This window comes from Momordica charantia (assembly GCF_013281855.1).
Source record: "Momordica charantia cultivar OHB3-1 chromosome 3 unlocalized genomic scaffold, Mcharantia_2.0 BLBB01000003.1, whole genome shotgun sequence".
Lineage (NCBI taxonomy): Eukaryota > Viridiplantae > Streptophyta > Magnoliopsida > Cucurbitales > Cucurbitaceae > Momordica > Momordica charantia.
The window spans coordinates 21,139,593-21,165,005 of NW_028275161.1; the positions used below are offsets into that span (position 1 = coordinate 21,139,593).

The following is a 25,413-nucleotide window of genomic DNA, read 5'->3' on the forward strand; positions in this document are numbered from 1 at the left end:
TAAATTTTCGAGAGGGTCTGATAACGGGGTATTGAATCTCCAAGTCCATGCAACCTTTTTACACCGGAATTTTCTTTAAAATATAAAATACAAAATTGACGTTTCTATAAAATTTCTCGATGTCCTCTATTTGGCATTTAAACAGATAGGAAATCGAAGGGGAAGAAAAAAAGAAAAAGAAAAAAAGGGGAAAAAAAAGGGGGAGCCCAGACGAGAGTCATGGTTTCAACGAGAAGAAGTGGATCTCTCTCTGGTAGCAATAGCAAAAGATCTTCGTCGTCGGAGGAGAAGCCATCGTCACCGAAGCGTCAGAAGGTGGTTGTTTGATAAGTGGAATCTAAGTCCTGTTTCGCCAGTCTTGAGTTTATTGGGACATTTATTGGAACTTGGGAGTTTTGCTTTCTTGATTTGTTTAAAGATTTTGGGTTTCAGGTGGAAAATGGCTGTGGCTCAGAGAAATCGATGCCGGTGGCGGAGAATTCTAAGGAATTATGCACCCCACCGACTGTGGATCCCGGAGAGCATGGACCAGGCGGTGGTCCGATCGTCGGAGTTGACGCTGGAGAAGGTGTGAGCTCTTTGAAGGAGGATGCTGCACCAGCGGCCGCCGCCGTTACCGCACCTATCGCCGAGGGTAGGTGGTTCGTACTCCCAAGTTTTAAATGGTCACAGATTTTTGGTTTTATTTCATAAAGAAAGAGAATGTCGAGTAAAGGATGACTTTGAACGTCTGGGTTTGATTTGGTTTGTTTCAAATGCTGAAGGAACTTCGCTGGTGGGGGATAAGCCTAGGAGTTCATTTTCATCCTGGAGTCTCTATGCTGCGAAGCAGAATCCAAATTTTGAGACGGCGACTCCTTGGTGTAGGCTTCTCTCACAGTTCGGTCAGGTGATTGGACGCTTATCCAAGAATTTGTAACATTTCTTTTGGTTTTTATTTATCAGTTTTGAAGTCGCGAATTATAGATCCAAGTTAAATTGAATTCCCATCCGTTCTTTATATGTGCTTGATACGGCTTCATTTCTTACTGAATTTATGATTTGTAGTATTGTCTGGACTCTTTCTATGGGGTTTTGAGCAATGTTTTTAAATGCAGAATGCGAATGTTGATATTTTCTCGTCAAATTTTACCATTGGTTCTAGTAGAAGTTGCAACTTTCCCTTGAAGGATCATACCATTAGCGGGACACTTTGCAAGATCAAGCACACTCAGGTATCTTTGAAGGGCATCTACTTAAAAATGGCTTTAGCTCATTAAATTTAGAAGCAAGTAGTTGATCATAAACATACTAACTGAAGAACATCTATTTCAATCAACTGAAATAGAGCGTTTGACATTTTCTTACTATAATTTTTTTAGTAGTGCTAATGAACAACGAATAATTGATACCACTTTTACTCTGGGGGTGTACAGCGCGAGGTCAGTGCTGTAGCTGTGCTTGAAAGTACGGGTGGCAAGGGATCAGTGATGGTTAATGGGTTGACAGTCAAGAAGAGCGCCAGCTGCGTGCTTAATTCTGGTGACGAGGTGGTCTTTGGTGCTTTGGGGAACCATGCATATGTATCCTTCAGTTATCAAATCAGTTAATTTTTGTTGTTTTATACATTGTATATCATTTACATTCATACTCCATCTAACCAATTCCTGCTTATCGCCTTTCAATGAATGTGGCACTTTTCTTGATTTATACCAATATAGATATTTCAGCAACTCATGAATGAGGTTTCAGTTAAAGGTTTAGAGGTTCAGAGTGGCGTTGGAAAATTCTTGCAGCTTGGAAAGAGGACCGGTGATCCTTCTGCTGTGGCTGGGGCCTCGATATTGGCTTCTCTTTCAAGCCTCAGACAGGATATATCACGTTGGAAGCCTCCTTCTCAGAGCAGTAAAACACACCAAGGTGCTGAACTACCTTCTAATTCTGTTGTTCATGATGCAATGGAACTTGAAATTGATGCTCTTGAAGCCAACTCAAATCCAGAAGTACGAAATGATAAAGCTGTAGACACGAGCACAACTAACAGGAATCTTCATCCCGGCTCCAATCCAGACGCTGTCATAGAGGCAGGCAATGTAAAACTCTCTGGGGTGAATGATTTGATAGGGCCTTTGTTCAGGATGTTAGCACAGTCAACTAGTTGTAAACTGAAATTGAGCAAAAGTATCTGTAAACAGGTAATGGAAGAAAGAAACCAGTGGATTGGGGAGTTGCAGCCAGCATCAACCTCGGGAATGTCTTTGCGGTGTGCAGCATTTAAAGAAGATGTTCATGCGGGGATTATTGATGGAAGGGACTTAGAAGTTTCATTTGAGAACTTTCCATATTATTTGAGGTACACATCCCATCCTTACATGTCGTGTTCTTCATATGTTGTTTTGAGCTTTCTCTCTTTGTTTTGTATAATACATTTCTACTAGTTGCCAGATTCCCCGTTGCTTCATTTTTGGATAGAAGCCTAGTTTTTGTAAATTAGAGGCCTTGGTGTTTAAATCCTTGTTTTAAATAAATTTACTACTCATAATTGGATTTGTAAGTCCTAGTACAAGAGCAATAAGTTTACTGGACAAGCTAGCTAGGGTTACTCTGTCTTGAATTTTTAATTTGGAAAACGTTCCAGCGAGCATAACCAATCAATTTATCCAGAATATATTTTCTGGTTAAGACTGGTGGATTCAAGTCTCAAACCCTAGACCTATTTCTTTCTCTCTATTTTTACTCTTTGTTTCCCTTCTATTTTTTTCTTCTCACAAATAATAGCCCAGAATCTCATTTCAGATTCCTACTGCTATCGAACCAAATTATAATTCCCAGAATTTTCAGATTAATCCTAAACTAATCCCAATTAAGATTTTTTGAACAATTTCATATGCACATTGTATGAACTTTTGAAGACTTTGTTTGCTTTTTTCAGCGAGAATACGAAGAATGTGCTTATTGCTGCTTCTTTCATACACCTGAAGCATAAAGAACATTCAAAGTATACCTCAGACTTAAATACGGTGAATCCACGAATTCTACTTTCCGGTCCTGCTGGTTAGTCTCTCTCTCATGCCTAGTAAAGATCAGACGTCCATTGTCTATATTCCTAATAATACTTGAATTCTATCCTTTTGGAAAATGTCACTGCAGGTTCGGAGATATATCAAGAGATGCTTGCAAAGGCACTTGCCAATTACTATGGGGCTAAGTTACTCATATTTGATAGCCATTCATTTTTGGGTGTAAGATCGAGATCACCTTTTTTGATTTGATATCCTAGTCAAGCGTTGTATGGATGTTCATTTTGCTATTTGTGATGGCTTTTATGCATCTACTATTCGACATTATGCCTGTAGTCTTGGTCCATGGAGCAGCTGTCATCCTTCTTTCATTCTCTATTTTTTGCTTTGAAATTTTACTGTCAGAGGTGATAAGGACTGCTCCAATGTGTTGCAGGGTTTATCATCAAAGGAAGCAGAACTGGTGAAGGATGGAATTAATGCAGAAAAATCTTGTAATTGTTCTAAACAGAGTCTCGTATCTACTGAAATCACCAAGAACACAGATCAAATGGCTGGTGAAGAAGATACTCCGAGCTCCTCAAATGCTACATTATTTGTCCCTGATTCCCAACCTAAGATGGAGATGGACTCAATACCATCTTCTTCTGGGACAGCAAAGAATAATTTTTTGAAAATTGGTATAGGATTGAGATTATTTTAAGAGTTGGCCTAGCTTCTAGTTCTTTTGCTTTTAGTATGTTGTAGACTTCCTTGAATTAGTCACCAAAAATTTATCCAAGTATGAAATTTTCAGGTGATAGAGTAAGATTTATAGGTTCAGCTTCTGGTGGGATTTATCCAACAACGTCTCCCTCAAGGTACAGTACTTATGTACACTTTGGTTTAGCTTCTTCTTTGTCAGCAAATAATTTGTACCGGTGTTTTCCCCTTCATGTTTAAATATTTATTAACTTGGCTGTGTATGTGTATATGTGGAATATTTTTAGTTGTTTGGTTTGCCTAAAATAACTACTGTTATGCTAACAGCCTCACGTAAACTTACTAATGACATAGTTGAGGATTGAATATAGAGTTTTATGTAGGTGTTGGCTACTTTCCTGTTTCTTTATTTTTCATCCATTGAGCTTTTACACAACAAGCCGTCTCACTGGTTTGGCATGAGTTTTTGTGCTCAGAATTGTTTTCATTTTGTCAGAGGAGACATTGGCTCGCAGGTGTATGGGGGGGGGGGGGGGGGGGTTTGGAGGAAGAGAGGTTGGGAACAAGAAATCTGTGGCTCAGAGATTTGGCTTTTCTGGCTAAATAGTTAGTGTGTTTCCATCTAGAGTATGATACCATGATGCTTTTGTGGAACAAGGTTATGAGTAAATACTATGACATCTTGCTTGGGGCCTACTCTTGTGGTTAAGGGCACTTACGGGAACTCCGTGAACGCAATTTTGTTGATCTCCCTTGTTTTTCCAAGTTTTTGAAATTATTTATTGATGATGAGCAGTGTGTGTGATTTTTTTTAAGACTACCGGTTGGGTGATGGTCCTCTTTGTGCTCTTTTCAATTGTCTGTTTCATCTCTAATCTAGTAGCTATATCCTTTTCATTAATCCTAGCAAAACTATATGTGAATATTAAATAAACATGGACATGGACATTTAATCCCTTCTTAAATATGAATTAAACTTACAATTTTAGTTGCATATAATCAAACCTTTTTAATTTTGATATGAGTTTTACATAGGGAACTTTCTTACTTTGGCTATATGCGTGTATGTTTATTTTATTCTCTGTTCGTACAAGGCACATAACAGACATCCACTTTATACTTTGCTCTTGGGTTATACTTTTCTCGTCTTATCCTTGACATGATGACGGATCATTTAATGGTTTTGCTATAACTAATGTTTTGTTCTTACTTTCTAGGGGTCCACCCAATGGAACTCGTGGTAAGGTTGTATTAACTTTTGACAGCAACTCTTCATCAAAAGTTGGTGTTAAGTTTGACAAACTTATACCGGATGGAGTTGATCTTGGGGGCTATTGTGAGGGAGGCTATGGGTATTTTTGTAATGGTATTATTTTCAATCATACTAATTCCTTTGATTTGGTTGCATAAAGTTTATGTCATCTTCATGTCATTCCCCAAATGTGTATGTTGAAATGAGTCAAGAGTTGCTAACCGTTGCCAACATGATAGGTCTACATTATCTATCAAGCTATGTTCTTTGTTATATTGGTGGGGAGATGGTTGTGATGTTTTATTTTGGGAGGACCTTGACTTCAAAATAATATTCTTTAGTTTCAAATTTCAATTTCCCCTAATATATTCGTCTTGCCTCAGCTTTAACTTCTCGATTTTCATGGTCATTCTGACTAGATGGAATCTATTGTCTTTGAATTTTGTTTCAGTAAACCATTTTTTATTGAAAAATCAATGAGTTAGCTCTCTTTCTCTCTACAATGCAAAGAGTCAATATTATTCCTTAGCTCGAGGATTATCATGCACTGTCTCTTATTTTCTGGTGTTTTTTACTTGTAAGTTTCTGTCTAATTGACTAGTTTTTTCTAGAGCACCTCTTCTCTTGTCCTTGGCCTTAATTGACGTATCGTGTATAAGTGTGCCCTAGAAGAGTTAAACGACATGCCATGTCTTTGCTCGTTTATTCCCGCGACGTTCTTTAAATTGAGGCAAATATTTGACATTTCTATGATTTATAGTTTGAGTATTTGCTTCTTAAAAAAAGTTTGTCTATTTGCATGATGATGGAGAAAGCTGTTAATTATGGCAAGATAGTTTTAGAAATATTCTTTACTATATATGGTTGGAAAGAAATATGAAATCCTTCTTTTAGGTGTAGATAGGTCTATGGTACTCTCTGCGTTTATTGGGCTTGGTTCTTCATTCTTGTTTTAGGCTGTTCTTTTGTGCTTTCATTAAGATGATATGATTATAAAAAAAAAAACTATGCTAACCCTCACTATTAATTGCAAGTAAGTTGTTTTTTTTCCTTTGTGATTATCTCTCTGACAAGTTTTATCTTGTAAGTTGTTTTGTTTTAACAATGTTTATGAAGCATATTCCCACACATAGCATCAAGTTTCGAATTTTCTCTTGCACATGGGAGTGACAAATGTTTTTTTCTCTCTGTAGTTGCCGATCTCCGGTTGGAGAACTCAGGCGTGGAAGAATTGGATAAGATACTCATTGATATTTTGTTTGAGGTAGAGTTTCTTGTTTTATTCTTTTTTCTTTTTGGATTTAGAATACTAAGTTTCTTTTGTTCACAATTTTTATTTATCATCTTCTTAGCCTTTCTAACTTGTTTAATCAGGCGGTGTTTAGTGAAAGCAGAAATTCTCCTTTCATTTTGTTCATGAAAGATGCTGAGAAGTCTCTTGTTGGAAATTTAGATTCATATTCTACTTTTAAAAGTGGACTAGAAAGGCTTCCGGACAATGTTATTGTAATTGGCTCTCATACCCATACTGACAACCGCAAGGAGAAGGTGATTCCTATTAATTTTAGTTTCCTGGAGTTGAGCTCAGATTTCCTTTTAGTTTCATTCCAATTTTTTTGTTGAGAACTTTATAAATTTTCTCATGATTATTTGTCCATTTTTATAATTTTTTATTAAAAAAATGGCGTTCATTATATGAAACCTTTATATCTGACCTTGATATTTGTGTGAATATTTTTAGAACAAAACTTGACCTGTTTGAAACAAAATTTCTTTGAACACTCCTTACTCTGCTTAGAATAATCAAAAGATAAAAAGGGAGAGATTTTGGTTCATTGCCTATATTTGATAATATTGGTTTAATTTCTAATTTGTACTTTTAATGCTCACTGTCCATGAATTTTATTGTGTCCTTGCCGATTAATTTTTCTTCTTTTCATTGCAGTCACATCCTGGTGGTCTGCTTTTCACAAAATTTGGTAGCAATCAGACAGCTCTTCTTGACTTGGCATTTCCGGTAAAGATCAGTTATAGTTTACTTAAGAAAATATATTAGTTCTAGATTCTACAGATGCGTTCTGTTGAACGTTTCAAAGGAGATGATTACTTGTGCACTTCATGGATAAGAGAGGGTTTTCATAAATCTTCCTGAAATTGATAAAATCTCACATCATCTTAGGGCTAGAGTGCAGCGGGACTGCCAACCAAAAGACGAGAGAACCCCATTCCAAGAAAAAAATCACACATCATCTTTGTTCTCTAGTTTTACTTCACAATCCTTCTTATTTTGAAATGGGAGTTTTATCTGTTATTTCTTGTGTTTGAATTTTGAATGCATGACTTGTGATAATTTCCCATGTTTGCAGATTATAACTATGATATCAAATTTACTTGATATCCCCTTCATATTTGGTTAAGTTAATTATCCATTTTGAGTAATAATAAATTTTAGGCTGCAGTGACTTTCTAGTGCGCCGGTGAAAACTTCGTTTATAGTTAATAATAATCTTGTTAAAAATGTTGTACTGGATGATGATAATCTTTGCTGTGCCATATGTAATTTTGCAATTATTTTGTTTCTGTTCTGAGAAAAAATCTACACTGTGATGTGATTATGATGGGATATTTATTTTGCACATGCATAACGCTGTTTTATGTTCTTGTGGTTTTCTCAGGATAGTTTTGGAAGATTGCACGACAGAGGAAAGGAGGTCCCAAAAGCAACTAAACTTCTTACTAAACTATTTCCCAATAAAGTTACAATCCACATGCCGCAGGTATATGGGAAAGGACAGCTATGGTTATTCATAACCTTTTTTGTAGATAAAATTTTAAACTTTTATGTTTTAAATGACCGTAGGACGAGAGCCTCCTTGTATCATGGAAGCACCAACTAGAACGAGATGCTGAAACTCTAAAAATGAAGGGAAATCTTAATCAATTGCGTGTTGTAAGCATTTGCATTTTGCTAATTAAAGTTTGGATAACCACATATATTGTAGCTTTGTTGATGCAGTTTAGATTGTAATCTTATGGTCAACATTTTCAAAAGCAGGTTTTGAGTAGGAGTGGGATGGATTGCGAAGGTCTAGAGGCATTATGCATTAAGGATCAAACACTTACAAACGAGAGTGAGTTGCACCTCCAAACCATACCAATTGCAGTTATCAGGGTTTTCTGAGTAGTGAGTACTAGTTTCTCATCTATTGCAGGTGCAGAGAAGGTAGTTGGATGGGCCTTAAGCCATCATTTAATGCAGAATTTAGAAGCTGATCCTGATTCTAGAGTTCTTTTGTCTAGTGAAAGGTTGTCTATGGCTTCTTCCTTTCTCCCTTTTGAATATATTTTTTATGCCACATGAGTTCATCTAATTACAGATATGATTCTGTCTTGCAATTCTTGCAGTATTCAATATGGGATTAGCATCTTACAGTCTATCCAGAATGAATCTAAGTGTTTGAAGAAGTCACTTAAGGTTGCTATTACAAATTCTTGCAGTTGGTTCCTTTATTGATCAAATATTATTTTTTTTTGGCCATTTTGCCGTTCTGTTGGTTTACTATGTTAATCACTTCCATACTCTCTTTGGAAACTTAGGATGTTGTTACGGAGAATGAATTTGAGAAAAGGCTTTTAGCAGACGTTATTCCACCTAGTGATATAGGAGTTACATTTGATGACATTGGAGCTCTTGAAAATGTGAAGGATACTCTAAAGGAGTTGGTGATGCTTCCTTTACAAAGGCCTGAACTTTTCTGCAAGGGGCAGTTGACAAAGGTAAATGTACTAATAAATATATCCTTCTTTGTAGGACATCTGGTTATTTTGGAGAAATTAACGGATATCTGGCCATGGATCTTCTGCTTTCATGTTTTTTTTTCCCTTTACTATATGCATTGTAATGTAGTTTTTTTTTTTTTTTTTAAAAACCAACTCATGCCATTTTCATCTCCATTTTTAAATGCAGTTTCTAGAACATTAACTGATTGTTTGGTTTGTAAGTGCTGTTTACTAAGTCTGAATGTTAATCTTATTTCATACAAAAGATAGGTAGGTAATTAGAAGTGAAGTCTGGAGTGAGAGCTTTAGGGGAAGAAGGGGACAGAGCACCAAACCTCTTGAAAGCTTGGGATTTTGCCATTCTCTCTTGCTTGTAATAAAACTCTAGTTAGTGTTTTGATTCCTTTGCACCAAGAGAGAAGGGGAGGGAGGCACATTTCCAGCTAACGAGGTGGCAATTCTTTTTCATCACTAGCTTCCCTTCCAGATGAAGTTCTTAGGATCTTTTCCATATATGTTTCCAAATACCTAGCTGGTATTCTAGAGAGAGAGAAGTAATTAGGAACATTAGGAAAAGACAAGTTAAGAACTCTTTGGAGCAAGAGTACGTATTCGGGGTTATAAAATGTATGTTGTCCCGAATATCTAAAGGACTGAAACAAGCATCTTGAGAAAATCTTCTGTCCTTCCCAACTGAGCCTCCAAAAAACGGCCCTAATAGCATTTAACCAAAGTACCTTGACCTGCTCTTTGAAGTGAAAGCTGCAGAAGAGGTTAGGAATTAGTCCTACCCTGAACAGGTAAGGCTAATTGCACTCTATGAGCTGCCACATTTGAACAGAGCAGCAGTCTGTAAACTTATGATTGACATCTCTTCAGTAGATCTTCTACAGAGAATGAAACAATTGGCTGAAGAGCACAATAATGATTTTTGGCTTGTACGTTATTGTAGGTAGTAATGCCACCATGAAAACTAGCAGGAGGAAAATTTTAGCTTTCTTTGTAAATTTATGCTTCCACAGGGGTTTATAGAGCTCCTTAAGGAAGAAACCGATGTCAGTTATAGGAAAACTTTATAGGGTGCCAATTTACTACCATACTCAAGTGTCAATTAATGTTTCTTATTTGGTTTAAATATCTGCTTGTCATTTTTGTACCTCAGAAATTAGATATTTTTCTGACACCTGCCATATAGCTTGGTTATATAAATGAATAACCATGTTTATGAAAGAATCTCACTAGCTATTTTATGTGAAGCCATGCAAGGGCATTCTGTTATTTGGCCCACCTGGAACAGGTAAGACAATGCTCGCAAAAGCTGTGGCTACTGAAGCTGGTGCAAATTTTATCAACATTTCCATGTCAAGCATTACGTCAAAGGTTAACGGCAAAATAATTATTAGGTCGACAGCATTCACTTGTGGTTTACTTCATTGCCCTTTGTTTTACAAGTTCTTCCCGTCTTTCTGCAGTGGTTTGGTGAGGGCGAGAAGTATGTGAAAGCTGTTTTCTCTCTAGCCAGTAAAATTGCCCCAAGTGTTGTATTTGTTGATGAAGTAAACCCTCCCATATATCCTGTCTATCAATCATCTGCAACATCATCATGAGCATCTACTCACCTTGAGTTTTTATTTTTATTTTAAAATTATTTTAAAAACTTGATGGTATTCATTAGGTTGACAGCATGTTGGGTCGAAGAGAAAATCCAGGGGAACACGAGGCCATGCGAAAAATGAAAAATGAATTTATGGTAAACTGGGATGGTTTGCGAACAAAAGACACAGAAAGGGTGCTGGTGCTTGCAGCCACAAACAGACCTTTTGACCTTGATGAAGCTGTTATTCGAAGGCTTCCTCGTAGGTAAATAGTTACCTAAGAAGTGCTCATTGGATTCAGAGCACGGGTCTAACACTCCTGGGCGAAAGACATGCTCTCCTTATAATTTTTAAATTTTATTGTGTTAGTAGTACCTTTCACTTGCAGAAGATCCACAATTTGTTTCGTCTGCAGGTTGATGGTGAACTTGCCAGATGCTCCAAACAGAGCAAAAATAATAAAAGTTATTTTGGCAAAAGAAGATTTATCTCCAGACTTCGATTTTGATTCAGTTGCTAGCATGACAGATGGATATTCTGGGAGTGACCTTAAGGTAAATATTATACTGTTTCTGACTTCCTGTTGGTGGTTCACCGCTTGCAGCAAAGTTATTTATTATTAATAATTTTTTTACTTCAGAATCTTTGTGTTGCTGCCGCACACCGTCCAATTAAAGAGATACTGGAAAAGGAAAAAAAGGCAAGTTCTTTTATCATGAGCTAGCACCACATGCTTGATTATTTATAACACATGTTAGATGCCACAGATGATTCACTTTACTTTACTATTGTCGAAGTATTTCTTGGTCCTACTCACGAACTTTTTATGATGTTTAAAAATGTCAATGTTTTGAGAAATATTGGAAAAGGAAAGAAGAGGCAAGTTCTTTCATTATGAGTGAGCTTGATTTCTCATGCTCGATAAGTTTAAGATGCCAGAGATGTTTTGGGTTTTTTTTTTCCCCCTTTCATTAGTGCTGAACTCTTTTTCTGGCTGCTGCATGATTTTTTATAATCTGAAGGTTCAAAAGGTCAATATTTTACTTTTGCTAATTTTGGTTGCTATGGTGCATTGGCAGGAGCGTGCTGCAGCTCTTGCAGATGGCAGGCCAGCTCCAGCGCTTAGTGGAAGTGAGGATATTCGGCCTCTAAATATGAACGACTTTAAATACGCTCATGAACGGGTAACAGGATATCTGAAATTATATGAATACATCCTTTTGGCCATTTTTTCTGCTTTGTCTTGTATGTTAAGAATAATTTCCAAATCATCAGGTATGTGCAAGCGTTTCGTCCGAGTCTGTAAACATGACCGAGCTTTTACAGTGGAACGAGCTCTACGGTGAAGGGGGTTCTAGGAGAAAGAAGGCTCTTAGTTACTTCATGTAAGCTGATATCTGTACAAATCCTCGAGTATCTCCCATTAATATCCATGCTTCTCCAGACGCCAGTGCCTGCTGAAATCTAATTTATCTTGGGGTCTTTCTGGAAGCCAAAATTCTCTAGTATGAAAGTATAGGTTTTTGTAACTTCTTTTCTCTCTCTCTCTCTCTCTCTCTCTTCTTTTTTGAAAGTTAGTTCAGAATGATTGGTATAGGAGTGGAGCCGACCAGAGTTTTGGTCATCTCCATGACTTGTGTTTTGTGCCATCAGTAAAAAATGTATCCTAAATTTGGAACTTTATTTACTTGGAAGCAGAGGAAAAAAAATCACCATCTTCTTACATTTTCCCTCTCATTCTTTGCTGGGTTGAACAATAACCGTAGCATAGTCTCCTTTGTACCCTGCAGATGGAGATAAGACATCTTTTGAACTAAACAAACAACAACTTCCCTTTCATTTTATTTCATATTGTCATTGGTAGTTTTTTATTTATTTATTTATTTAAGGGTTTCACGTGAGATGAAGCCGATTTGACAGTAAAATAAAGTATTTGTCGGAATCTAGTTATAATGTACAGTACATTAAAACTATATCGAAAAAAATTAGTCAGTAAAAAGCTTACACAACTTTGGGCTAACACAGATTTCACAGCTCCAAACTAAACAATTTCACTCTAATGGTTCTCTAGACATGGAAAGGTCACCAGAGAGTCTTACGAAAAAGGGGCAAACTCGGACCATGAAAGGAAAGGGAGGTTCAACATCCGTCAGCCAGCATGCATCCCCCATCAGGGAGGAAAGAAGAAGTCCCATCATTTCTTCAGCACCGTTCTCGGCTCAACGGATGGTGACTCGGAGTATGAGGGCCCACCAAACTCAACCGGCTCGCTCACATCACGGCAGCATCAGAGTTTACAGCTTCAGCTCCTCCACCGGCTATACAGGAATCGCCAGCATGAATTACATAACTCTACACTACTTATTGAAAAATGCGAGATAGTTTGAATGTCATATTTAATATTAATCTCCTAACATATAAAAAACCAGTAATGTAACTTATCAATTAGTATAGTAATAAGGTTCAAATAATTGTTTTATTTGAAATATCCATCAGTAGAAACTTTGTCGTTTTTATTACCTTTATTGATCAGGTACATAATTCTAATTTATGTTAAATTATAGTTTTTATTATAATCCAAAAAGACGAATGAATTTTCAAACTATTTATTTTACTGCTCAATTACTCTATTTGTTTTATTTTATTATTATTGTTTTTTCTTTTACAATACGAGGTAGGAGCGATGAATTTATTGAGACTAATCGATATTTACTCATTGGTTTATTATTATGAAACATATTATGATATTACTCTCTTTTGAAGTACACTTCTTAGGCTATACCTAAAAAGGAAAAAAAAAAAACGATTTCATGTACACATCGTTGTATTTTCATTTTTTCTAAAATGAAATTTTTGATAATACAATTAAAATATAATATTAACTAGTTAACCTAGAATCTAATATTAACTAGTTAAGTTATATTAATTAACTTTTATTAATATTAACCAAAAAACATGTTTTTTAATACTATTAGAAAATCTAACATTCCACAATCAAGGAGGAGCTAGAGCTCCCATTATTATTGTTCTGAAAAATAGGAACTCAATCAATAGAAGGTTATAATGTAATACATTTTCCTTTGAAAAAAAAAAGAATTAATACATTTTAAAATTAAATTAAATTAGATTATATTTGAAGATTACGATTTAATTCATATTATGACTAGAAAAATCTATTATTTAATTTCTTTTATTACATGTGAAGTGAAAATTCGAACTCATACATTTTAGTGCGATTAGATGTTTTTGACCCGTCTAGCTTTATTCAAATTCACATAATTATTTAATTAGTATATTGGCACTTTCTAAATTTAATTTACTTATATCTAAGAATTTTGATTGACTAATTAATTAATAAATGGAATTTAAATCGTAGACAAACTTTTTGAGTATGAATCGGGGTGCACCAGCTCTAAAAAAGGATGATTCTGTAGTTGTAGTGACGGCAGTTTACGGTTTCTCCACGAGGACTAGGAGATCTTCATCTTCTCTCCCCTTCAGAGTTTGGTATCTCGATCCGTCATCTCAATTCGGCGTCTCCATTTTCATTATTCACAGTTCGATTCGAGGTTGTTCCGGACGTTCGCCACCATTTCAAGCCGCCGGAGCACTACCAGGAAACCCAAATTCCATGGCGGATCCGATTCCAACACTGCATAGATCCGCCAACGACTTCTTTTCGGATCCACTTGATTCCCATCCTCTCTGGTTCAAGCCCGACCTATTTCTCTCCCCGAATTTTGATTCCGAGTCCTACATATCTGAGCTTCGGACGTTTGTCCCATTTGACACCCTCCGATCTCAGCTCCACTCCCATCTCTCCTCTCTGAACCGTGAGCTCATTGACTTGATCAATCGTGACTATACTGATTTTGTCAACCTGAGCACAAAGCTTGTCGATGTGGAAGCTGCCGTCGTGCGAATGCGAGCTCCTTTGGTTGAACTCAGGGAGAAAATTGAGCAATTCAGAGGCTCCGTGGAGTTTTCCCTCTCAGCATTGCAGAATGGGCTGCGGCAGAGATCAGAGGCAGCATCGGCTAGAGAGGTCTTGGAATTGTTGCTCGATACGTTTCACGTCGTCTCGAAGGTATTGTGTGTTTTGAAATTTCATTTTGACCGGATACGGCTATAGATGACTAATGTAGAGTGAATTTCAGTTGGTACTTTGAATTCCAAAATGTTGAGAAGTTTTTAGAGAGTTGCATGGACTGTAAGGTAGAGTGTTGACTACCAATTAACTTCTTAGCTCCACGAATGCCTAGTAGACGTTTTTCTAGAGCTGTAATAATTCATCGTGGCCCGTGTATACACATATAGGGCGTGGATGAGTTTTTGCAGAAGGGAAGGTGGGTTGAGCATTGGTGAGTTTTGGTCTCTTATGGGTTATAACTTTGTCATGGTCGTGGGTCATTTGTTTATCACGCCAATTAGGTTTCATTCGAATACAATGGGTAAATATAATTTCGATAATTTTTTGGAAATTTTGATACGAATTAGAGTTTCTCATAAACTTTTCTGTGCATTAAGATGTCATCACATCTCTGTTCTGTGCTGCTGAAATTCCATAGACTTTCTAGGATTTGCGCCTTCTGGAGAATATAATGGGACGAGCGAAATGTATACCATTTATAAGATTATCTTTTCTTATAAAGTAGGAATACTTTTCTGATTGATATGCATAGACAATATATTCTTGTAAAGTAGGAATACTGTGCCTTCAATCATTTTGTAGCTATACTCATCTCGACCATTGCAAGGATAATTGGTCTGTGCCTTTAAAAATCTACAATTCAATGTTTGTTTTGATCTTGTTTCCCTAGATCTTTATGCTATTAGCTTCATACTTATTTTCGGGCTGTCATTACTTCAGTTGAGTCCTGATGGATGCAGGTTGAAAAACTGATCAAGGAGCTTCCAAGCGCACCTGCTGATGGCTCAAATGGAAATATGAATTTAACAGATAAAAGTGTATTAAGTAATGGTACTTCTTTACCACACATGGAGAATGGAACAAGTCTTAGAGAAACACAAAGTATGCTCTTGGAAAGAATTTCCAGTGAAATGAATCGGCTGAAATTTTACATCGCTCATGCACAGGTCTCGTCTATACTCTTCACAAAATTATCATCCATCATGGTGTATGTTTTGGAAAGATTTAGTGATGAATTCCCCGGAATCTACATTTAGGAATTGGGTATTCTAGCACAAATCACACCAACTACGTTTAATTATTTCACAAGTGAAATTTACAGAATAAGATGATTTTCTCGTGGCTTAAAAAATAAGGTTATGGAACTTCCGATTGTAGGAAATGCTGGTGATTTACAGATGATATTATTCTTAAATATCATAGAATTTTGTACTTGATTGTTGTATACTAGTTATAACTTGGATATTTTAGTGGGGGCTTCTGTAGATAATTAAAAATCAATTAGGATTTTATCAGTCCACTTCTTTGTTAGTAAATAACTTCCCTTGGAATCTATGGATGATGCCATAGTTTGTTTCCAGTTTCATTCCCTCAACCTGATGAAATCTGTTTCTTTTTACTCCTTTTTACTTTATTTATATCAACGTTTAGTTTAGGCCACCTCAGTATAGTAGGGGAGAATGAAATCTGATGCCTTGTTAGTAATCATGGCTTCATTTTGAAGATACTTTTGTTTCCATACCTATTGTTTTTCTGTGTTATGCCAGTACAGAATCTTCCATTCATTCAAAATATGGACAAAAGGATTCAGAGTGCCAGCCAGTTGCTGGACACGAGCTTGGGACATTGTTTTGTAGATGGACTTGAACATCGTGATGAAAATGCTATTTACAACTGCTTACGTGCCTATGCTGCCATTGATAACACCACAAGTGCAGAAGAAATTTTTCGCACAACTGTTGTGGCACCATCAATTCATAAAGTTGTTCCACATGGAGTTTCAGGCATGGATGTAGGATCATCTGGTGATGATTTGGAGAACGATTATAAGCAAATGAAGCAATGTATTGATAAAGACTGCAAATTTTTGTTAGAAATATCTGCTACAGGTTATGTTATCTGCCCTTTCTTGCTGTTCTACTCCCATGAATGTACACTTATCTTCCTTGTTATTTTATGCTGTTTGAAAACAGTCAAATTATCACTATGAAATGGTTATGTTCTTGTTTTGTTATTCATGTGCTTCTAGTATGTCAACTTGTGATGGATTGACAGCAATAATCATTTGTCAATTAACCAGGCGTGTTTCTGTAGCCTTTTGAAATTATATTTTGAAAATTAGTATTTAGGACAAAGAAAAGTGGGGAACTCTTTCATGCAACTCACACTCGTTACATTTATAGTCAATCTTTCAATGAACTAATATATTATTGTTACGATGGTGTAACTAAACTATAACTTCTGTTCCTTCAGAAAACTCAGGACTACATGTATTTGAATTTTTGGCCAATTCAATCCTAAAAGAGGTTCTCTCAGCAATCCAAAAGGGAAAACCAGGTGCCTTTTCTCCAGGAAGACCTACTGAATTTTTAAAAAACTACAAGGCAAGCCTTGATTTCTTGGCATACTTGGAAGGTATAGTCTTACTTTTTTTTCTGTGTTATTTTTGCGCATTTAAATAATTTTATCCACTAAATTTGGAAATCCAACAATATTAAATTCGAATGACCATTTAGAGATCGTAATATTGCATCTTTGGTGAAGGATATCTTCTGCATTACATTAACAATGTCCAATTGGCATTGAAGGCTATTGTCCATCCAGATCTGCTGTTGCTAAATTTCGAGCTGCAGCTGTGTATAACGAGTTCATGAAGCAATGGAACACGGGGGTTTATTTTTCTCTGAGGTAATAAATTCAACTTTTTTCTTTGTTACTTCATCAAATCTTTTATCTTTTAAGTGTAACAGAAACAACATCATATTCAATGGGTTCAAGTCTAATAACTTTATTCAACATCAGGTTTCAGGAAATAGCTGGGGCTTTGGATTCATCCCTTTCAGCACCCAGTCTAATCCCCGTTCAAACTTCATCTTCTGGCCAGGGAAATATTCAGGATCTAACATTAAAGCAAAGTGTAACACTTCTAGACTGCTTGACAGCATGCTGGAAAGAGGACGTTCTTGTCCTTTCTTGTTCTGACAAGTTTCTTCGTCTATCTTTGCAGCTCCTTTCAAGGTTAGTGTAGATTGGAGATGTAGATGTACATCTTTATTATACTGATAGAAGACTGATTGGTTTGCATACTTGTTTAATGTGAATAGATACTCTAACTGGTTGACATCTGGTCTGGCTGCCAGAAAGATGGGTACAGGCTCTAATCCAGGTTCTGAATGGGCTGTAGCAGCTGCCCCGGATGACCTAATATGTGTGAGCATCATGTTTTGTGTCGATTCCCCTCCTCCACCCAACCCCACCATAAAAAAAAATGGAAAAATGTAGTTGGAAAGTAAAACATAACGACGAGATTGAGAATTAAGAATAATCCCACACAAAATACTAAAGCAAATGTTGGATATGCAGATAATCCATGACCTTGGTTGTCTGGCCATGGTGGTATCTGGTAACTTCCTGGAAACTGTACTTCGGCTCCTATCATCATGTACTGCAGATGTTCTTGATTCAGTAAAGCAGAGCATTTTGCACAGTGGAAAGTCATTGAATAGTTTAATGCCAGAAGTTATTGGTGTCATAATTTCATCACTGGTTGAGAAGTCTGTTGAGGTAAGTGTTTTATTCTCATGTATGCTCACTATGCACGAGATTGAAAGTCCTTTCCCCTCCGTGTATTAGCATTAGAAATTTACCCTCGCATAAATGCTAGACTGATTTAAATAGCCTTTTTGTTGGTTTTTTTGAGTTGTTCTCGCGTCTGTAGTGTGTTCTGTATATCCGTCTTCTGGATCTTCTGACTTGGTTACTTTTCTGAACTTAATTTAGGACTTGAGACAGCTGAAGGGTATAACAGCAACATACAGGATGACCAATAAGCCACTCCCTGTAAGGCATTCGCCCTATGTATCTGGGCTGTTACGTCCTCTTAAGGTATTCATCAAATTATCACCCTTCTGAACCATTATTTTTTTATACAATACGTTATTGCCGCATGCACCTTCAGGCTCACCGTGTCCTTAGGCGCTCCTTCAGTGCTTGGACTGACTGGGCACTGGGTGCGCAAACCTCTCTTTGGCTAGTGAGGCCCACACAATTTTTTTAAAAACTTTTTTAAAACGTTAATTATCTTTTTTCTTTCTTTCTTTTCTTTCACATCGTTACTGTCGCCGGGCCACCTTTGTCGTGTTTTTTTTTCTTTCTTTTCCTTTCATTTGGTGTTATTAAATTTTTACATATAAGACCATATGTAATTTTAGAACTCAAGATAATAATTGTACAACCTGTAGAACAGATCCTGTCCAATTAAACTATAAAAGCTTACATAATTTATATGTATAAGCTTAAAAGTTAGAAGAGTTATTTTTTGAAGTATGTCGTGGTACTTCATTTTAAGATGTATTCTGATATTTTTTGTATAACCTTGACTACTCTCCGTATTGATTTTTACCATCTATTGCTGCTTCGATCGTGAGGGGTAAAAGTTTATTGTCTAGTTCTAGTTCCAAATGAGGGGTAAGCTTCGTATCCGAGGAAACTAAAGTGACGTTATGGTTCTTACTGCACCAGGCTTTGTTGGATGGAGAGAGAGCGGCAACTTTTTTAACAACGGAAACAAGAAATCCACTGCTGATCGGTGCGGTGACAGAGATTACTGGTCGTTACTACGAGCTAGCAGCTGATCTTGTTAGCTTGGTTAGTGCGGATAAACCAAACTCCAGTTTCATCCTAGTCATTAATTTTGAAAGATTCTCCCCCCCACCCCCACCTCTGTACCTATCTATGTGTGTCTTATTTTTACAGTGTCGTTCATGGGCAGGCTAGGAAAACAGATTCGTCACTCCAGAAAATCCGGCAGGAAGTTCAAAGACGAGCCGGAGCAAGCTCAGATGTTTCGGACCATAACGTCTCTGACACTGACAAGATTTGCATGCAACTCTTTCTTGATATTCAGGTATGAATATATCTTTATTGTGATTATAATTGCTTGCTAGGTAAAAATGGTGCTTAGTCTGTGAAAAAATGCAAAAGCTGTTACCTTTTTCGACTGTTAAATACAGTGGACGCATAGAAAACACACATTAGGAGGTACTAGTGAATTAAAAAATCTTCAAAATCATTATCAAATGCTTATTTAGTATTCTTAATTCCCTCATGTTCAAGATCTTCAACTTTTTGTTCTTGAATCCTGCGACCTGGATGAATTTTGTGTGTCAATGTTATCTGCAGGAGTATGGCCGCAACCTTTCAGCCCTTGGGGTTGAAGCGGCGAGTATCCCCACGTATCGTTCATTTTGGCAGTGTGTTGCCCCTCCAAACAGGCAAAGCTCCATTAGTTTCTGATGTCTAATTACTGGGATGCGTTGTCTTTATGGTTGTATCTCTCTCTCTCTCTCTCAATTGGTATATTTTTTGCTGTAAGTTGAGTTTACTTGGAATGCATTCTTTTCCACCCCCAATTTGGTCACAGGTATTTGTTCATATTGAGAATAAGAAATTTTGTAGTAGCGATAAGGAAAGATTCGGTGGACTTGGTTTGATGGAAGATGTATGGATAGGATATTTATAGTCTCAACGATATTATAATATCATTGTTTTTTTTTCCTTTTATAATATTACGTTACAAGGAGACAAGTTTGAACTTTTTCTAGTTCAACGATAAAGGGAGGGTTTCGAATCTTCCGATTTTTTATTCGAAAATAGATATCTTAACCAATTGAGTTAGGTTTAAGTTGGTATAAAAATTTGGACCAACTTCTAAATCAACTATTTTATTTTGAATTTTTTGAAAGGATAAAATGTACAGCTCTAAGTTAAATTTATAAGAGCAAAATTTAAATATAATAGTAGCATTTGTATTTGAATGAAAGAAAATGGTTGATTGAAGGAAGTTCCAGTAGAGGGCGTGAGAATAATATTGATTTTGATTTTCTATCTTCAAAGTATATTAACACTTGTAACACGATTTTGTCTCTTTGATTATTGTAGTCATTGGACTTCTAAAGCTTATAGTATGAATTGACAAAAATATGATGCAAAATTTTTACCATTCACGTTTATTATCATTATTAAAGATGGATGTAAAATTTTGAAATTATATATTTGAAATTTGAAATAGTAAAATTATACTTTGTTTAGTTCAACTATTACAAGAATAGGAGATTTAACTATGGATCTTGTGACGGGTATAACTATCTTTATTCACTTGAATTATATTTAAATTGACATAAAAATTTGAATTGATTGGTAGTTTATTACATTTCTCTAGGTTGATAACTCATTAAGCAATAGCAAATTAGTTAAAAAAATGTATGACATGAATTAAAAAATATATAAATCATCGAAGAGCTTCATTTAAATTTCATACTAATTGCATTTTTAACCACAATCATATGGATAAAAATGACCAAATTAGATGACTTCAATTCATTAGAAATTAGAGATGTGAAGAGATATTAAAATTAAATTTATAATTATTTAAACAGCGGTAATTAACATATATGTCTAAGAGGTTTTGAATCACACTCATAGATGTGTTATACTTAAAAAATATATAAAAATATAAAAATAAGAGAGAAGATTCACTCATTAAAAGGAAATATTTAAGAAATAGTAAATAATAAATAAACGAAACTAAAAAGAAAAGAATGAAGAAATTAACTCACGAAACTTACGATATACAGACGTTTCACAAGGGGTATGTTTGGAATTTTAAAAACATAAGAATGGCAAAGAAGACAAAAAGTGATTTTCTGGATCTCATTTAAATAAATTTGGGTTGATTAATCAAATTTATAAATAAATTTGCGAGCACCTAAAATTAAATCGTGTACATGCGGCGCAGCAGATCACGCCCTTCCCTCTCCTTTATATATTGCACAGAGCTGGAACCCTAGACTCCACAGGCTTTAGCGATTTCGGCATCCAGCACGCATCGTGAGTTCCAGCCTCCCTTGCCGGCGGTAAGCTTCTGATCCCCTCATCTCGAATCGTCTCTCGAATTTATTCTCGACGAGTTACGAACAGATAACTAGAAATTGGAATTGTTGAACACAGAGAAATCACATCAGTTAGAAATGGCGGTCGCACTCCATGATGTCAAGTCCGCAGCCGGTTTGAAGAAACTGGACGAGTACCTGCTTAGTCGTAGCTACATTAGCGGGTTAGTTTATCATATTGTTACTGTTTGTTTGCTTCGACATTTTGTTCATAGAAAGTTCTAAAAGTATCGGGAGTGAAAGTGATGGGTTTTAGCAGTTATTCTGTGGATCTGGTTTTTATATGTTTGAGGAATTATCATCCTCAGGTATCAGCCATCTAAGGATGACGTTACCGTTTACGAAGCTCTCTCCAAACCCGTATCCGGCGAATATGTCAACGTGTCTAGGTGGAGCAATCACATCGCAGCGCTCTTGAGAGTTTCGTAAGTCGTCAAATTGATTTGCAGGAATTTATGGTAGTTCTCGCTAATAATTTGTTATATAACCACTGGATTTGATAATGGTTTTGCAGTGCTGTTTTTGGAGAGGGTTCTGGCGTTAAATTCCAATCGGCGGAAGCAATTGCAACCCCACCGGCCGCAGACGCAAAGGTGAAAATGTTACCTAATGTTTTCTTATTTCTACGTGCTACGTGTAATTTATGCTTTTACGCGAGGGGAGACATTGTGATCTGCCTTGTTTTTTAGAGTAAGATTTTCTATATTTCCATATTGATAATTACGTACCTGGTGTGCTCTGAAAAAATTATCAGGCTGCTGCTGATGATGACGACGATGACGATGATGTCGATCTCTTTGGTGAAGAGACTGAAGAGGAAAAGAAGGCTGCTGAGGAGCGTGCGGCTGCTATCAAGGCTTCTGCAAAGAAGAAGGAGTGTGAGTTTTCTTAGTAATTTTATGTAACTCTCTTTTTCATTGTTTAAAAGAGAAAAAAAAATTCCTTTGTTACCTGATTTTACTCTGGTTCTTTCGTTTTTCAGCTGGTAAGTCATCAGTTCTGATGGATATTAAGCCTTGGGACGATGAGACTGACATGAAGAAACTAGAAGAGTCTGTTAGAAGCGTTGAGATGGAAGGTTTGCTCTGGGGAGCATGTATGTTCTTTTTCCCTTTTATCAGCTTATAGGCTATGATATTTCTTCATAATGTTGGAAGGAACCTGCTTTCCTCTTTATGTTGTTTGCATGATTCTAATTGGATGGCAATCTTTGTTTCTCCGTGGCCTTGCATGCATTACATTATTTTCTATGCTTCTATCTCCATCATATCAGTCTACTGCTTAGCAAGAGGAGGATGCAACGTAAATTTTTACCCAGAATCCTTAAAATCCCGTTTTATAGTTGTCAAAATCATTATCGTGTCAACATAAACTGTCATCTACTGTTTTAGTATTGTGTAAATGTAATTGATTGTTATATCCTGTGAATTTGTTTGACACTTCTCATTTAAATTGCAGCCAAACTTGTCCCTGTTGGATATGGTATTAAGAAATTGCAGATAATGCTCACAATTGTGGATGACCTTGTGTCTGTTGACACTCTCATTGAGGAATGTCTGACAGTTGAACCCATTAACGAGTACGTCCAGAGCTGTGATATCGTAGCCTTCAACAAAATTTGTAAGTACTTTTTTTTTTTTGCACATAAGCTATTTAAATTTTATGTTCCAAATGTTCTGTTGAATAAAAGCTACTCGAAACCTGTTATACCATTTCTTAAATCCGTCATCTTTTATAGTAACTATTGTTCTCAACTGCTTGCAGAATTTTGAGCTTTTCGTCAAGAATTGAGAGCATGTGGCTTCAAAGATGTTCCGGAGTCTGGGGAAGATGTTTTATTATTTGTTAACTGTCATGTCTGTTTCTCGATTCTAGCTCTTCAAACTTTAATTGTCGTTTGACATATTTTTATTTCCATCTATATTTGCTTTGAAGTCAGTCAGTTTTGCCGTACTTGTTTCTACTGATTTTGAAGAGAGGTCATGGAAATAATCCACAGTTATTATGTTTCATACTAGTATGAGTGAATTTTGCTTATTTAAATTGATAACATTTGGCATATACTTTGTGTTTTCTAGAGGTATTTGATTTTATCTACATTAAATGGCCATTTCCGCATTTAAAGAGTGATGCAATGGAAAGTTGAGATGCTAGGAGTGATTGATCTGGTGATGCTTAATTAATATAAAAAATTTAACCAACTTTTGTAAAGAACATGAGAAGAAATTGTCGTGCTGATTGGCATGAACATATACCACCTTTAGGTTTAGCTCAGTATGTGAATAACAAAGATTGTATCTGTTTTTAAGCAAAAGGTTGTCTAATTCGAACCTCTTTAGGTTTAGCTCAGTATGTGAAGAACAAAGATTGTATCTGTTTTTAAGCAAAAGGTTTGATTCGAACCTCCATGCAAGCAAGGATTAGAGTTTTAGAAGTTTAAATTTGGCTGGCAGACATTGTCAAGTGGATGAATAGGCTCTATCTGATACGATCTGTCCTAGAACACCTACCACCAGCTCAAGAACAGACCGCGCCGACCATGAGACCCCATTAGGTGTAGAGTCCGTAGTCAAAATCTTTTATACTTCTAAACTAACTTTTAACATCACTTCTATTCTTAAATTCTTTCTAAATACACTATTCTGACCGTCAAGTTCTGAGCCACTTAGAAGAGCGTAGACTACTCCTACAGACCAACACGAACCCAATCGAAGATTGCTCCAAGCCAAGCACGCTTAACTACATCTACATCTTTTTGGTATAGGTAGTGTCTATCAATTTTTGTAAGTCTTTCTTGACTATTCTTCCATGGTCTCAAGATTCCTCTCATTCGAATGTGGTATCGGTTCATTCATATACCTCTTCTCTCTAGTCAGACGTCACACTATCGAATCAAATTAGCCAAAGGTGTGTCGAACAAGATGTTCAAATAAGAACATCAACACCCTAATAAACTATTCATGCCCAGATTGATAAACTATTAAGAATAATAATAGATAAAAGGAAATTTATCATTTATTGTAATAGCTTTTTATGGAAACCATGAAGATAATATTATCTATTAATTTTTAACTTAGTTTCAAAAAGTGACAAATTAGTCTCTGACCTTTAGAAAATAGTTTTAAAAAGTCCAATAATTAAGCTTCCATTCGGAATGATGACATGGCTTGATGAGTTGAATATTTATTTAATTTTATATTACTTTTAACATATTTGTATATATTTTTTTTTGTTAAAAGGAGAAAGAAAAAACATATTTGTGTATTTATTATTATTTTTTAAAACATAAGGAAGTGCTACTATAATAATTGATTGATAATTACCAACTACAATAGAGAACAAAAATAGGTAATTCAAGTCTAATAGAAATGAAGAAATCGTCTAATAGGTAATTGAGAAGTGATCCAACAAGACCCCATGGTTCATTGCATCCCACCTTTCTGAAAATTATCAACTAAATATGGAACTACTATGAAAGATGTCAAATCCCCAAATGGATAAATCAAGAATATACTAAATTTTTTGAACTGTATTTACTACATTGGAAGAATCAAGAAAAATCACATTCACCAGTCAACAGCTTGAGAATCATTGGTAAACGGAAATTTTCTAAAATAATGAAGTCAACAGTGTTCAAAAGAGAACTACAATTACCGTAAAGACTAGTTACAACCATTGTTTTAAACGTCTGTGCCGTGTGTTTTTTTTTTCTATTTTTCTTTATATCTTTATTTCTTATAATAATAATAATAATAATAATAATAATTTAAATTCATTTATTTAATTTAATTAATATCAATATTTCATATCTTGTTCAGTTATGTAATTAAAATTAGATTTTGTTATAAATTATTAGTAAAACATAAAATTAAGCAACGTTAAACTTCAATTTATTAATTCAAATTATTTTCATCAATATTTGTTATCTTGTACAGACATTTTTATCGACATCGATATTTTCATAAATAAATTACTCATATTTTCA

At 35.8% G+C, this 25,413-nt stretch overlaps 3 protein-coding genes across 10 annotated transcripts; all 3 read left to right on the forward strand.

Moving 5' to 3' along the window:
• Window positions 1–125: 125 nt before the first annotated feature.
• Window positions 126–12,053, forward strand: LOC111008871 (P-loop containing nucleoside triphosphate hydrolases superfamily protein). Of its 8 annotated transcripts, none has more exons than XM_088121497.1 (29): window positions 126–315; window positions 433–634; window positions 765–889; window positions 1,098–1,214; window positions 1,416–1,562; window positions 1,701–1,899; window positions 1,981–2,072; window positions 2,175–2,332; window positions 2,912–3,033; window positions 3,130–3,221; window positions 3,436–3,679; window positions 3,796–3,859; window positions 4,919–5,067; window positions 6,147–6,217; window positions 6,328–6,501; window positions 6,899–6,970; window positions 7,629–7,730; window positions 7,814–7,903; window positions 8,006–8,084; window positions 8,166–8,259; window positions 8,359–8,428; window positions 8,551–8,730; window positions 9,991–10,113; window positions 10,206–10,289; window positions 10,409–10,593; window positions 10,744–10,882; window positions 10,969–11,028; window positions 11,408–11,512; window positions 11,604–12,053. In XM_088121497.1, the coding sequence occupies exons 1-29, from the start codon at window positions 220–222 to the stop codon at window positions 11,715–11,717; spliced, it is 3,549 nt and encodes a 1,182-aa protein (XP_087977623.1). In that variant the 5' UTR covers window positions 126–219; the 3' UTR covers window positions 11,718–12,053. The 8 variants fall into 8 exon arrangements, with proteins under 8 accessions (XP_087977623.1, XP_087977624.1, XP_022137418.1 ...); XM_088121498.1 differs by having other exon boundaries at window positions 1,981–2,063; XM_022281726.2 differs by having other exon boundaries at window positions 1,701–2,072.
• Window positions 12,054–13,730: 1,677 nt separating this feature from the next.
• Window positions 13,731–20,043, forward strand: LOC111008856 (oligomeric golgi complex subunit-like protein). Its single transcript, XM_022281702.2, has 12 exons — window positions 13,731–14,415; window positions 15,219–15,425; window positions 16,031–16,367; window positions 16,732–16,893; window positions 17,067–17,166; window positions 17,281–17,496; window positions 17,583–17,688; window positions 17,842–18,042; window positions 18,259–18,363; window positions 19,000–19,125; window positions 19,250–19,384; window positions 19,660–20,043. Exons 1-12 carry the CDS (start codon window positions 13,960–13,962, stop codon window positions 19,771–19,773), a joined length of 2,265 nt encoding a protein of 754 aa, XP_022137394.1. The 5' UTR covers window positions 13,731–13,959; the 3' UTR covers window positions 19,774–20,043.
• A 1,191-nt stretch (window positions 20,044–21,234) lies between these two features.
• Window positions 21,235–23,489, forward strand: LOC111008867 (elongation factor 1-delta 2). The gene is made up of 8 exons (XM_022281719.2): window positions 21,235–21,392; window positions 21,487–21,592; window positions 21,737–21,853; window positions 21,943–22,021; window positions 22,183–22,306; window positions 22,411–22,524; window positions 22,887–23,048; window positions 23,193–23,489. Coding segments are annotated over exons 2-8 (684 nt in total). The 5' UTR covers window positions 21,235–21,392; window positions 21,487–21,506; the 3' UTR covers window positions 23,195–23,489.
• Window positions 23,490–25,413: the final 1,924 nt, after the last annotated feature.